The sequence below is a fragment of the Salmo salar genome, chromosome 02 (genome assembly GCF_965601325.2).
Source record: "Salmo salar chromosome 02, fSalSal1, whole genome shotgun sequence".
NCBI lineage: Eukaryota > Metazoa > Chordata > Actinopteri > Salmoniformes > Salmonidae > Salmo > Salmo salar.
Window position 1 is genome coordinate 58,131,938 of NC_138292.1, and position 14,373 is coordinate 58,146,310.

Consider the following 14,373-nt stretch of genomic DNA (forward strand, 5'->3'; position numbering starts at 1 on the left):
TAAAACAATAAAATTGATGGTTATTGGTTACATTGAGCATCAGGCTACTCTATATGGAATTTAAATATATATATATATATCCGAAACAAAAGTCATAAAAGACATGTCTTTAGAAAAAAAGTCATGCAAAATACATAAAATAAACTGTTTATTTTTCAAATAAAAGTTTACAGAGAAAATTGTTTGGTGCCAAAACATAGCCTCCGGTAAGCTATAAATATACATCCTGTATCCCAAAATGGAAAATAAGACATACTATTAGACAGGCAACACGTTGTCTGTTTGGGATCTGAGGTAGGCCTTGTTGTTATATCTGTCTCTGTGTAAATGTGTGTGCGTCCATCCGCTTGGTTTGTGTGGATGTGATTTCTAGTATCCGCGCCTGCGACAATCCTCCATCCACAATTCTTTCGCTGTTTTTTTCTTACGGCCAAACAAACCCCAGAACCAGCCGCAACCCTTCTTCTTCTTCTCCTTCTTCTTTTTATTATTTTCCTCCTCCATCATTGCCATCCATCCCTTCATCCAGAAGGGTTGGGGTTCCTGTGAACAAACAACAGTTGGTGAGTCGAAACTACAGGCACCTTAATTGGGGAGGACGGGCTCATAGTAATGACTGGAATGGTGTCAATGGAATGGTATCCAACACATCAAACACACGGTTTCCATGTGTTTGATGCCATTCCAGTTACTCCATTCCAAACATAATTATTATCCCTCCTCCCATCAGAAGCCTCCTGTAGTGGAAACAAACCTCAGGAAGCCATCACCATCAACCTTTCAATGCTGAAGCTGCAGCTCAGTACGGGACAGACAACATTCAAACTGACTGATATTATCAATAAGACAATACAGAATACAGTGTAGCTTACCTTCTCAAGTGGGGTGAGGAGTTCCTTCATTCTGTCAGCGCTGGCTTTCTCAATGCAAAGCTCCAGCTTGGTCTTGTCTAGGGGAAATGGAAATGTGACAAGATGACTGTTACATGTAGCCGTTTACTCTACATCGGATTTTGTGGTGAAATTGTGAGTGAAAGAACATTGTGGAATACAAGTCATTTACAAGAGACTAGGCCTGATTCTGAATGTACCACACCAATAGTAGCAGTGTTCTACCTGTATCATCCGGGGTTCTGGTCTCCCTCTTGACCGGGATGTTGATGCAGTATGGCCGGTCATCACCCTTCTTGGTGTCCTTGGCGAAGGTCAAGGCAGGCCTCAGGTGAGCCATGATCTCTCTGACCATGATATCGCAGACCAGCAGAGACTGTATTTCTGGGTATAGCTGGGCTTTAACCAATGGCCACTCATGGAAAGTCCTGAAGTACTTGCTCCTGATAGAGAGTGAGACGTCTTCTAAGAATTTGGCCATCTTGTCCGGCTCATCGTTGAGCTTCCTCAGAGTGCGTAAGAACAGTCTTTGGTTTTGGTATTTCAATGCCTCTTTCTGAACCTGGATATGTATGTGCTCTACCATATCATTGCAAAGTGGGACGTCTTCCCATGAACCGTATTGCTGCTTGATTGTACATGAATCTGGGAAGACAGAGTCAAAGACTTTCCTGACAAGAATAACAGGAACAATATCAAGGCTTGTCATCTTTGGTTTGTTCCTCTCGGTCTCCTTCTGAGCCTGTTCTTGCACAGGCTTTCCACAGTCCTTTGTGGTTGACTCGAAAACATCAGTCTGTGGGAACTGCTTCAAAAAGGCAGCCTGACTGACGTCGAGAGCAAGAGGATTATCAGGCATTGCGTTGCTTGATGTTACAACCTCTTCATCGTCGTCCCCAACAAAGTATTTGGGGTCGATCCAGACTACATCTCTGTTAGAGGAACGAGGCAGAGAAACACGACGGATGTATTCCAACTTGATGTGGTCATTCAGGGGGAAAGCCTTCTGGAACAGTGCCAGTTTCCCGACCCGGGACCCGTAGTGATTGTAGATGGTCTTCCTAAGGTTCTCGGGTAGGGCTACTGCAAAGAGTTTGCTCTCCATAGCCTCTTCGCAGCTCCTAGCTATTGGACACTGTGGGCCGAGGACTTGAAGCGGATAGGTGTCGCTGATGCCCTTGTACACCTTCAGGATCCCCTCACAGATAGCACTGGGGATGGTGGAGATGACCACCGTGTCCTTCATGGCAACCAGTTTTTTTATCTTGATTGTTGTGCCAAACTGATGTATCATGGCACTCTGCATGTGCAACACTGTCTGCCTCATGTTGCAGAAGGGGGGGCACAGCTTTTCATCCACAGAAATACCTGGAATCTTCCTCAATATGTTAAAAGCAACGGAGGCCATTTTAACGACCAGTAAGAGCAGAGCCTGTTGGTCAAGCTGTTTAGTACCGCGTCCGTTCATTGGATGAAGTTTTAGAATAAACTTCACTACGAAGTCACTGAATAGTTCTCCACTAATGATCAATCTAGCAGGTAGAGGACAGATGTTCACCATGTCCTGACTGATACGTCTCTCCTCTTCATTGGCAGCATAAACAACGGGCACTGTCTTAGCAATGCATAGTCCTACGAGATGAACAATGTACCTTGTCAAGATGTGTGACCTGATTCCCAGTGCTCTCGCCAGCACAGGTTTTGGGCCTAGCACTTGCTCCAGGTTGTTGATGACAGTCTTAGCCACCTCATAAGCATCAATGGACTGCTGACCGTTAGACAGCTCCTCCTCCTCAGTGACCTCGACCCAGGGAATAGACCACAGAAGAGCTTGGGTGTCGTTGATGATAACAGGTGTCTCCAAATAGACTCCCCCCTGAAAGGCTTGGGGATCTACTTGAAGAAGCACCTGGGTGATGATATGCTTGACGGTGGAACCAAGTACCACAATCTGCTTCGGCATGATCTTGTATGCAGTCTTCGTCACGGTCTCAGTGTCTGTGAGGGCCGTTTGGAGTATGGGACATGTGCTAAGGTCAAGGGCCTCAACCTTCTTCGCCTTCACATAGAAGAGAAAGAGAGGCATTGCAATGCTTTACTACCTATCACGTGTTGTAGTGTATTTCTTATTACATGTACAGGTATAATACTACACTTAGAAAAAAAGGTGCTACCTAGAACCTTAAAGGGTTCTTCTGCTGTCCCCATAGGAGAACCCTTTGAAGAACCCTTTTTTGGTTGCAGGTAGAACCCTTTCTACAGAGGATTGTATATGGAACCGAAAAAGGTTCTACCTGGAACTAAAAAGGGTTATCTTATGGGGACGGCCGAAGAACCCGTTTAGATCCCTTTTTTTAACAGTGTAGTATACAACAAAAGTTCACAAATAAAGGAACCAGTCTTACCTTGTCTACCTGGCTGTCCAGGACCTTTATGACATAAACTTCTGAGGATGAGGGAGGATTGGGGATCAGGTTTGGCACGAGGACCTCAGCCTTCTTCTCCTGGGCTTCTCCATCTGCCACCTTGTCCAGCAGGCTGTCCATGACCTCCCTGACCTCTTGTGGAATCTCCACCTGGGTCTGGCTGAGGAACTCCACCTGGAGCATCTCATCTGACCTGATCTCAGGCTGGGCCTGAATCTCTGAGAGAATATCTGCTGTGTCGCCACTCATCAGAGCTGCAGAACCAAGAGGCTCATGGGAAGGAACCGATGGCTTGGCCTTGTCAGTCAGGAGCTGCTGCCCCTCCATGGTTACCTTCAGATGGAAGAGAGGAAGAAGACATTAGTTCATACTTTTCCTTTGTGAACTAAAGGTGCAATAACAGGTAAATAAACAGTCTATGTGGGTGATAGCAATGGTGTAGTATATAGCAATGGTGTACTATAGTTTAGGGAATGGAAGAGTATACCTCTCCTGGAGACTGGTGACATTGGCTTGGTGTCACGCTCAGCTCTCTATGAACTTCCTGCTCAATCTCATGGAGTCTCTGGCGACCCTTCACCTTCAGCATCTGTAAACACATGAGTTTAATATTAGCAGTGGAATCACACAGGACATTTTATGGCCATGACAATGTCATTTTGTTCAGGATATCAGATTTATCATGGATGTGCTGGGCCCCAAACATATTAAATACTAAAGGAGAACATCAAAGTAGATGCTTAAACACATGAGAGCTATTGTATAATTAATGGCAAACTTACCTGCTCATCAAGGTAACAATCGACAAAAGAAGACCCTTGGATGGATGTAGAGTCATCCATATTTGCTCCAAGATATCCCCAGGAGACCAGTAAACTAGAAAATATTTGTTTACAGGAAACTCAACTAAACTTAAACTGTACTAGAACTAAATCCTAAATAAGAACTCAACAATCAAGCAATGCAACCAACATGAGTGGTGTATTATAGCAGTCTGAATTCAGAATACATGTGTATAAACATAAAGTATAGAATGCTCAAATTTAGAACTTTAGAATCTTTGACAAACATAAGACATTGTGACGTCACCACTAGATGGTTCAAGTGAACAAAAAAATAACTGCGGCAAGGACAGAGCTAGAAATTATTCTGGAACAGAACGGTCTTCATTCTGAACTACCTAGTTGTCACAGTAGGCTATTTTGCATGATAGAACAGTACTGCAAACGTGAAATATTATCAATAAAGAAAATCTTCACCATACACAAAATGTAATGTTGTATTACTCCATTGTTTACAAACAAATAACTTACAATGTAGGTACAGTACTGAGACCCCATGTTTTAAAATATTTATGAAACACAATCCTTTCTTTTCAATAAATTGTTTTCTTTCACAAAATAACACTCTCATGCAAATGAATGACAGGTCAATACTTTTATTCTTATCATACAAAATTATTTCCAACAACCACACAATACAGTAACACACGCTCAATAAAACCTTGAATATGAATAGACAACATCAGACACAGTTCAAATCTATCACTAGCTGGTAGGGAATTGGTAATAAAACTTGAAGTTTTTATACAAAACATAAGGAACCATAAGGAAAACATTTGTCATGGATGACTGGCTAGTAGGAACCAGAGCTATGTTAGTGTTCAGTCCTTAAAGTCCTTCCCAATAGTTACTTAGATTTGAAAACATTAGCCGAACATAACACAATGTAAATCTAACAATAAGTCATGTTAAATCCTTTAAAATCAATGAGAACATGTTATGGCCAAAGGCAGTACTAGAACAGTGGCTTGTCTCTGTTATGTTGTTTCACGACTGGGGCCTTCCACTAGGCTCTGTTGAGAAAACAATGCCCCCAGCAGGCAGTCAGTAGCGTTGCAAGCAGAGGGCTCCTCTCCTCCCAGACACAACAGCCTGTGGTACCTAGCCTGCGGAACCCAGCACAACACCCTGGAACGAACACACACACATGCGCATAGAGATGCACAAACACACACGCAGGCACACACATACACCATGTGAGCTATATTAACATGGTACTTACTCTTAAGTATTCTTTAAACAAGTCAAAGATGAAAGAGTGTTGTGAAGCGATCTGAGTGGGACTGTACCATTCGTAGATGTCGTCTCTCACGGGGTCAGGATACGTTTGGATCCACTGACCAATTGACCACATCTTGACCATATTGCCTATAGCAACCGTCTCCCCTTTACCCTCTCCATCGCCCCCCTCAGCAGGCTCCTCAGGGGCGTCCTCGTAGCACAGGAAGTAGCTGCACAAGAAACACAGGCAGTCACACAGGCAGTCACACAGGCAGTCACACAGGCAGTCACACAGGCAGTCACACAGGCAGTCACACAGGCAGTCACACAGGCAGTCACACAGGCAGTGAGAGATGCCATCTGATCGACTGTTCTTAGGCCTGAATTTCAAAATGCACATTGTCATCGAACATCTCAGTTCAAAAGAGTCCCAAAGTTTTCTTCCCACTAATATTACAATGATCGTTTATTGGCATGTTGTGCCTTACGTTAACCCTTTCTCTACCGCCCCCTCTCTCTCACTCACTACTCTGTCTCGGTGGCTCTCTCTTTCCCTGCTACTGGCCTGTCCTCCTCTGGATGTCCCTCCATCTCGCCATCCGTTTCCTGCTGTAGGCTCTCTCTGGGTCTCTCCACATTCCAGCGCATGCGTTTGTACAGGCCAGTGTGGACCCCAGCCAGGTACGGGGCTAGACGGCAGTACCTGTATATGGACAGCCCCACACTGTCTATCTGACACTTGCCAATGTAGAAATGGGAGACACTGGAATGGAGAGAGGGGGAGAACGATAGATACATAAATGGCTGAATGAAGGATTGTGGAATGAATGTCAGACGAATGAGAATAAGGGTTGACAAGTCCAAGAATCTGTCCTCTATATATTTGGGTCATACTCCACAATGTTCCATTTGTGGATCTAAATACAGGTATTCAAGTAGTTGTTGGTACATGTCGTCGCTGTCTGATGAAAACCTTGCAACTCATATTGTGTTGAAAGCACTAACTCTTCTCAATGTATTGTGAATGTTTCATGACTCTAGGACCAAGAAAATGTATTCAAAACAGCTTCTGAAATTTCCTAATTTTATGTTTGTTAAAAATAGTCTAATATGGAAGTTCTCACTTTCCTGAAAAGTGTCTGTTTTGGAGATTAGGTTTTTACCTGACAGCGGCGATATGCGTTTGCATGTGCATCTGTGTGTTTGTGGTGGCTCACAGCCTTCAGATGTTATGGTGTAAGTACCAGAGGCTGGTGGGAGGAGCGATGACCAGAAGAGGCTGGTTGGAGGAGCTATAGGAGGACGGACTCATCGTAATGGCTGGAATGGTATAAATGAAACGGTATCAAACATATCTACTCTATTCCAGACATTATAATGAGCCCATCCTCCTATAGCTCCTCCAACCAGCCTCTTCTGGTAAGTACAGTACCTTGCCGGATCAGTCTCTTCCAGTGAGAGTAAGTCAAAGGAGGCATAGGTCAAGACCAGCTGCTCCAACCTCTCACACAGTTTCTGGGAGAAGTCTAACAACTGGACAGATGGACAAACACAAATACAGACAGACAAATATACACCATTACTCAATACACACCACTCTCAGTCTACAGCATCTCTTGATCTTTCTCTTAGTTCTCAAACCTCTCATACACCTATATTCTTGGCCAGAGTTGATTCACATAGACATTTAAGTTGGTTTGAAGTGTAGAATACATTTAATATCAATAAAGAGTGCAAAGGGAAGGGATCACTGCCGCTACCTCACTTTCCAACCAAGGTGCATGAACTGAGGATAGAGCGGACACTGTCACTCAATAAAGAGTGACAATTTTGTCCTACCCAGATTCAGATGAGTAGGGTCGAGTTGAGGCTCTTACTCGTAAGCGGATGTACATGGGTGGAGGCGTGCGCTGGGGCAGGGAGCTGCGAGCGGTTGACTCCAGGTAAGTGAAGTAGGGCTGACAGGTCCGCAGGAAAGTAGGCACCACGTGAGCAAAGTGTTCCTTCTGCATATTGTCATGCCTGCAGACAACGCACACAGACACACGGTTATGTCACAGGACTTCATTATGTATTACTTTAACCCCTTGGATAAATAATAAACACTAACTTGAAACACTACTAGATGTAATTGTATAGTTTAGCTGCACTCTTCATTGATTCACCTAACCTCTACCTATCATTACCTTAGACTACATTAACAACTTTCCTAACTGACTAACGTTACCTGTATAAAAGGTGTGTCTGATACTCATCCGCTTTATCCAGCAGGTACTGGAGTTGCCGCTCAATGGCTCGGAGCCTCTGATGATGCATCCTGTTGATATCCTGGCATGACGACGTGAACTCCCAATCCGCATACCCTGTGTTGTACCGTTGTTCGCCACATGAGGGCGCCAAAGCACTAGCCTCTACATGCGCCACATTGTCTGAGAAATTTCGGATAATTATTTGTTGACTTGAGTTTGATTAGCAGAATCAAATCAAATTCTATTGGTCACATACACATGGTTAGCAGATGTTATTGCGAGTGTAGCACGTTTTTCGTGTACATAATTATTAAGCTACCTATGAATTTTGACAGTAACTCACCTGTGTCTTTTGATGATTCAAGATAATTTCTCAGCTCCCCCTGTTCCATGCTTTCTTTGTAGATTCAATACAGCTAGAAGGAATTTACATTTTAAACTATAAATGTAATAACAATTATCTAAGAAAACTAAGGTGTTCCTATTCCCTCTCCTAAAATATACTGGAATGCAGCCCTAGGACAAGTGAACTGGAACAAAGTTGTTTGGCAAATATTGTGTATCTAATAAGGTGAAAGAAGTATCATACAAACTCATTCATAGAATCTACCCTGTAAAGACCTTAATTATACACAGATTCAAAATAGTTATGACATCAAATGTGTATCTTGTGGTTGTGAGCCAGAAACTCTTGACCATTTATTTTGGGACTCTTCTTATGTCAGAAGATTTGAGTGAGTTAGAAGATTTTATTTGAAAAGAAACGACAATTAATATTAATTTGAGAGACTCTTATATTGTTTTATTTTGAACCAAATGATATAGACCCTGATTTAACTTTCATTGTTAATTTTGGGGGATTTCGTGGTAGATTCGTTATCCATAAAATGAAGTGGGCAGAGAACAAACCCCTCTTCACATTGTTTAAGATAGAATTTAAACATTATTTAGCAATTATCAGTAAGTGTTAAAACAAAAAGCAAGACGTACTATAAAACTTTTTGTATGTGTTGTTCATACAAATAAAAATAATAACCAATGTTCGCTTTCGGTTGACACCTCGAAATCCTTCATTAGTTAGCTAGCTTTAGCTTGTTAGCTAACTAGCAACTGCAATATAAGACACGGGTTTCTTGTGTGTTGTATTAATTGAACACTTTACAAGTTATGAGGGTACTTAGCCAGTATTTTCATGAATTGAGGATAGTTAGCTATTAGCTAACTAAGTTACACCTACGACACTTTCCGCACTCCTCTGAATCGTTGTAGAGCTCATGTGCGGCGCCTTAGAAGTTCCCGTCCCACCGTCAGTCCAGAACTTGACAAGTACGGTTCTCAATCGGTCTCCGTCTCCAGCCTCCTCTCTTTCCCTTGGCTTCTATAGCTGACGCTCGGCCCCGTCTCAACAGAATTTGTCCGTTTGCAGGCTAGCCTAGTGCTATAACTACTACTGTGAGCGCCTGATGCAAACACTAGACTAGAGCAAGCGGATTCCTCTGCTGGCCGAAACATGCACAAAACCTATTGACAGTTATGTGGGATTATTTATATAGATAATTGGAGATAGGCAACCTTTCTGCCTATGGAGACAAATAAATAAATGATTGCAAAATTACAAAAATGACATATCTTACACCGCTGTCATTGTCAAGCCAAATATCATAGTTTGTTTGACAACACTGGTATGAAAAAAATTATGCTTTGATTTGTCAGTATTAGTATCCATACCAGCTACATGAATAAAGTTATTCTAACTCTATTATTCTAACTCTATTATTCTAACTCTATTATTCTAACTCTATCAAAAGTTCAGAAGTGAGTGTGCAGACTAATGATGACAACCGGCTCTAGACTTTGATTGATGGCTCTGATGACAACAGGCTCAGACTAATGATGACAACCGGCTCTAGACTTTGATTGATGGCTCTTTCAGTTCTTGCCACCAGAGGGAAACATTGATATATAAAACCCCACTGAATCAACGTGAATTGGGTTACATTACATTTTAAGCTTTTAGAGATCTCGTATGTGATGAGAAAATTTATTAATCTCCCGGCGTGGTCACTGTGCGCTGTTGTAGTTGACGTAATCGTGTATAGTGCCATGACGTAATATATGAGCCTATGACGTAAAGGCAGTCAAGAAATTATTAAATTGATTGGCTCAGTTGAGTTGATAGTTTGCATTGGACAGTCATCCTCATGTTCAAAGACATTACTTTGCCTGGACAAGAAATTCTGTGTAACTGTAAGTATTGTACTTAAAATGTTTTATATAAACATATATTTGTTTATTATTTTTCTATCATTGTACAGGTCCAATCTGAAGGATGTCTTAAAATAAAATGGGTAAGTCATAAACGGCTGAGGAGAGTTGTCTAAAGGTAAGTCTCATATATGATGAAAAAAATGTTTATCTGTGTGTCTCTGTAATGGGGAAATATTTTTAGTGGTACAACCATATTCCAGGGGTTTTAAAGCCTCTCCTAGAGGACCCCCAGACATTCCACAGTATTCTACAGCTAGCACACCTGATTCAACTTGTCAACTAATCATCAAGCCGTTGAATAGGTTTTAATGAGGTTTGCTTGTTTAGGGCTACAGCAAAATTGTGAAACATCCGGGGTTCCACAAGGAGAGGGTTGAAAACCACTGGCCTATGCAAAAACAGACTGTTATGCTTTATGGTTGGAAAAGTGGGCATAAAAATGGAGGACTCAAGTATAATTTAGTTCATTTTGTACCTATACCCCAGGCTGGCACTGTCCAAGCTAGTGTTGGAGAACAGGTGCTCCAGACAGTCAACCATGATGAACCAAGGCTGCCAGCACTGGTGGACTGCACCAAGAAGAGCCCCCTAAAGGTTAGAAATGGCTTTGAGTTCTGTTGGAAAACGTTTTGAACAGTTCAGAGTGAAATATGTATCTGTTCAATTGGAAAATGTTCAAAATGTTTTGCAATGTTAGGCATGCTGAATTTACTCCAGGCAAACATCTCAGAGCGGACTGGTTGGCTCTAAGCATTACCCACTTCAATTGTGTTTGGGCTTTTAATGTGATTAACCCCTGCCCACTTCCAATTTTGGTCACCCTCTTAGAAGATCAAATCCCGAGCGCCTGTCACATTCGTTTTGTTTGGGTCTTCGGTCAGAAATTCTTTGCCTTAATTGGACATCTATTTTGATTGGTTCGTTGGTCAAGTGGACAATACTGTCGTTCATATGCTAATGATGTATAGGCCTAAGACACGCTTGTCCATTTTTGGTCAGTGAATGTTGCTAAACTTTCCGCCTTGCTAAACGCGCCCCTGGTTGTATAAGGACGCTTTGTTTTGAAATCTTTACGTGGTTGTAACTGAGAGACCAGTTGGTGTTAATCTAGTAATATGACATGTTCTCAACCAAAAATCTGTTTAAAACAAGATAATGATGCATGGGTCATTTACTCGTTAGAACCAATAGCATTGGAATCTGAGTCTAATTCTGATTCTAAGGTTAACCCTTATGTGACATGTCATTTAGTACTGTCATGTCTATGGTGAAAGAGGTGGATTTTATGGTGATATGATTTTGCTACTGTTGTTGTTTCTCTCAGAACTTCGTGCTGAAGTCCCCTCAAGGCCCCAGGCTGAGCCATCACGCCAAGATGGCCAAGGCCGAAAAGAACGCCAGAGAGGCCATTGAGCCCAGAAAGGCTAGGGAGGCCAATGCAGCGGCGAAAAAACCAAGCCGCCAAGTCGTTGGTGACATGGCGCTGCCGCCACCTCTTCTATCTCCGACGACCAGTTACAGTGAGTATTGATCACCACTTCCAAAATACCTGGATTTATTGATATAATTATAAAAGAACATGCAATATGGTGGAAGGATCAACTAATGGTTTGACTCTCCTCTTTCTGTAGGTGTCCTGCCAGCTATCAAGAAGGGCACTAAAGTGACTAAGGTGGAGACAACAGGTGGGTTTTGGTGACACAGTGGTTATTAAATCGAGTCGTTGCCGTGGTTACTAGCTTGTTAGGTGGTAATTCTGATTGTCTTCTGTTTCAGAGCCACCAGGCCCCTTGACACCTGAGGATGGGATGAGAATGAACTCCTCTCCATCTGTTGATGACCCCCTGACCCCAGAGACCCCAGAGAGTGATGTCACCTCCGATGCCACTTCTCTGGTGGACCCACCCCGTGAGATGACACCTGAGAATGTGGAGGAGGCGTCCTCTCTAGAGGACTTCCTGAAGTCTCAGCCGTGAGTCCTGCTCTGAACCGTGTTATGTGCAGTAGAAAAAAATATAATCTAGTTGCCAGTCCACTAACCAAGGATTCTTGTTGTTTGTTTTTTCTTTTCCAGTCAGAGAAAGCTCATCAGGAAGTTCCTCAAACAAAAGGTAAGTCCCCCATTTCTACTTCTTTACCTCATGCCAACAACAACAAAATACATGTAACTTAAAAACTAAGAGGAAATGATGTCACTTTAAGTTGTTGTATTTCTTTCTAAGAATGTGACCATAGAGGACCTGGAAAACATGTCCTATGCGGTCCTCCTGCCAGCGATAGCTCTGCTCAGGATCTCCAGTCCAGAGTCACTCCACTCCTCCTGCCGGGGGTCAGGGGTGCTAAAGATCGTCTCGGAGATGTTCCACCGGCGGAGCTCTGAGCCGAAGGGGAGGCTCCGGGGCGGGCAGCCCCCCACACCCAATTCTGAGACAGACAAGGAGATTCAGGGTATAGCAGACATGGCTGTGAGTAACATCATGAGGAATGCCCAGGAGGACCTCTTCTCTGGTATGAATGACCTGGAGACCACCAATCCATGCATCACTCTGACCGAAGAGAGGCTCTCCAGCATCTTCTCAGTGCTGTTCAGGGATGCCTGTGAGAGTGCCCAGGAGGTCGCCAGACAGATCCACCACATGAGGTCCGGAAGAGGCAACAACGGCCGGAATGGGAGTCGCCCTGGGTCATCACAGGGATCGAGCAGGTCCAACATACCAGAGTTGGCGTTAAACCTCTGTCAGCTGGCAGAGTGTGTGGATGCTCAACCACTATCTCTGGAACATCCAAGTGTGTCCTGCTCCAACAGAAGTGGCCTGCACCCCCTTCCAGAGCAGGGCTGGATGGAGGAGCATATTGGTTCAGCCCTAGGTCAGTTGTCCACCATTGAGGCAGACATGGGCGAGTTAGAGAACTTCACCAGACCTCTGCCACTGGCAAATGGAGACGACAGCTCATCCAGTAGGTTGTCAGGGTCGTCCACTGCCTCATCTCCATCCACCTGCCGGTCTTCTCCAGATGTGAACTCAGAGGGAAGGGCCCACTACACCATTATGGCCCTGGAAACCCTCCAGGAGGGGGAGGACAACAGCTGGAGTCACTCTGGGTCCTCACAGAGATCGAGATGGTTCAGCCTCTGTAATCAGGCAGAGGAGATGAAGAGGGTTTATCCCCAGAAAGACACACTCTACTCCAGCGTCAGTGTGGGAGAACTGGGGTCAGTGAGGAGGGCCAAGGGAAGGGATGTCCATAAAGCCCTCAGTGAGGGGTCTCTCCCTGTCTTTGCCCTGCTTGGGGAGAGGCCAGGGGAGATTTGTCCGACCAGCACTTGGGACATGGAGCAGAACCAGCCTCCCAGCACTCCCACATCCAGTGAGGAGGATTTGTGGGACAGCAACTCCACATGGTCTTATGGGGTTGAGGAGGAGGAGGGGGCAGAGCCTCGTGGGAGGTGGGCAGCTATGTCGGAGAGGGGCAGCTCCCTGATCTTGACCCCCCAGGCCTCCACTTCACTCTCCGATTACGACAAGAGGGCACTAGGTTAGTTATTATGTAGTCTTGTCTCCTTTTACCCCATTGTTATTATTGTTATTGCCATTTACACTGTGACAAAGATGTTTTGGGGTGAGGGTGCTGTCGATGGGGGAGGAAGTATTTTTCTCCGCTCTGCTGATGAGTATTTTCCTCCGCTCATACAGGAGTAATAAAGGCCTAGTTCACTAATTTTGTGATAAAAATAATGCAGCACCCCCGATTAATCTATATATACTGTACAAGTCAAAAGTTTGGACACACCTACTCATTCAAGGATTTTCCTTAAGTTTTACTATTCTCTACATTGTAGAATAATAGTGAAAACATCAAAATTATGAAATAACACATATGGAGTCATATAGTAACCAAAAAAAAGCATTAAACAAATAAAAATTATTTTGATATTCTTCAACGTAGCCACCCTTTACCTTGATGACAGCTTTGCAAACTCTTAGCATTCTCTCAACCAGCTTCATGATGTAGTCACCTGGTAGTCACATTTCAATTAACAGATGTGCCTTGTCAAAAGTTTTTGGAATTTCTTTCCCTGAGCCAATCAGTTGTGTTGTGACAAGGTAGGTGTGGTATACATAAGATAGCCCTATTTGGTAAAATACCACGTCCATATTATGGCAAGAACAGCTCAAATAAACAAAGAGAAATGACAGTCCATCATTACTTTAAGACATGAAGGTCAGTCAATCCGGAAAATTTCAAGAACTTTGAAAGTTTCTTCAAGTGCAGTCACAAAAACCATCAAGCGCTATGATGAAACAGGCTATTATGAGGACTGCCATAGGAAAGGAAGACCCAGAGTTACCTCTGCTGCAGAGGATAAGTGCATTAGAGTTACCAGCCTCAGATTGCAGCCCAAATAAATGCTTCACAGAGTTCAAGTAACAGACACATCTCAACATCAACTGTTCAGAGGAGACTGTGTGAATCA

The 14,373-nt window shown here is 43.5% G+C and overlaps 1 protein-coding gene across 2 annotated transcripts; it reads right to left on the reverse strand.

The window, feature by feature from the left end:
* Positions 1-4,738: 4,738 nt before the first annotated feature.
* On the reverse strand, positions 4,739-9,135 carry LOC106588505 (UPF0575 protein C19orf67 homolog). 2 transcript variants are annotated; one of them, XM_014177613.3, is made up of 8 exons: positions 8,866-9,135; positions 7,972-8,044; positions 7,607-7,808; positions 7,257-7,401; positions 6,812-6,912; positions 5,906-6,142; positions 5,448-5,609; positions 4,739-5,286 (listed from the first exon to the last, which is right to left on the reverse strand). In XM_014177613.3, the coding sequence occupies exons 2-8, from the start codon at positions 8,018-8,020 to the stop codon at positions 5,136-5,138; spliced, it is 1,047 nt and encodes a 348-aa protein (XP_014033088.1). In that variant the 5' UTR covers positions 8,021-8,044; positions 8,866-9,135; the 3' UTR covers positions 4,739-5,135. The 2 variants fall into 2 exon arrangements, with proteins under 2 accessions (XP_014033088.1, XP_014033097.1); XM_014177622.3 differs by having other exon boundaries at positions 8,862-9,135.
* Between the last annotated feature and the right edge of the window lie 5,238 nt (positions 9,136-14,373).

Coding starts and splice junctions, on each gene's coding strand:
- LOC106588505 (XM_014177613.3), bottom strand. CDS start 8,020: ATGGAACAGGGGGAGCTGAGAAATTATCTTGAATCATCAAAAGACACA. Junction 6,143..6,811: donor GAAGAGACTGATCCGGCAAG/GTACTGTACTTA, acceptor TCTCCATTCCAG/TGTCTCCCATTTCTACATTG. Junction 5,610..5,905: donor AGAGCCACCGAGACAGAGTA/GTGAGTGAGAGA, acceptor TTTCTTGTGCAG/CTACTTCCTGTGCTACGAGG.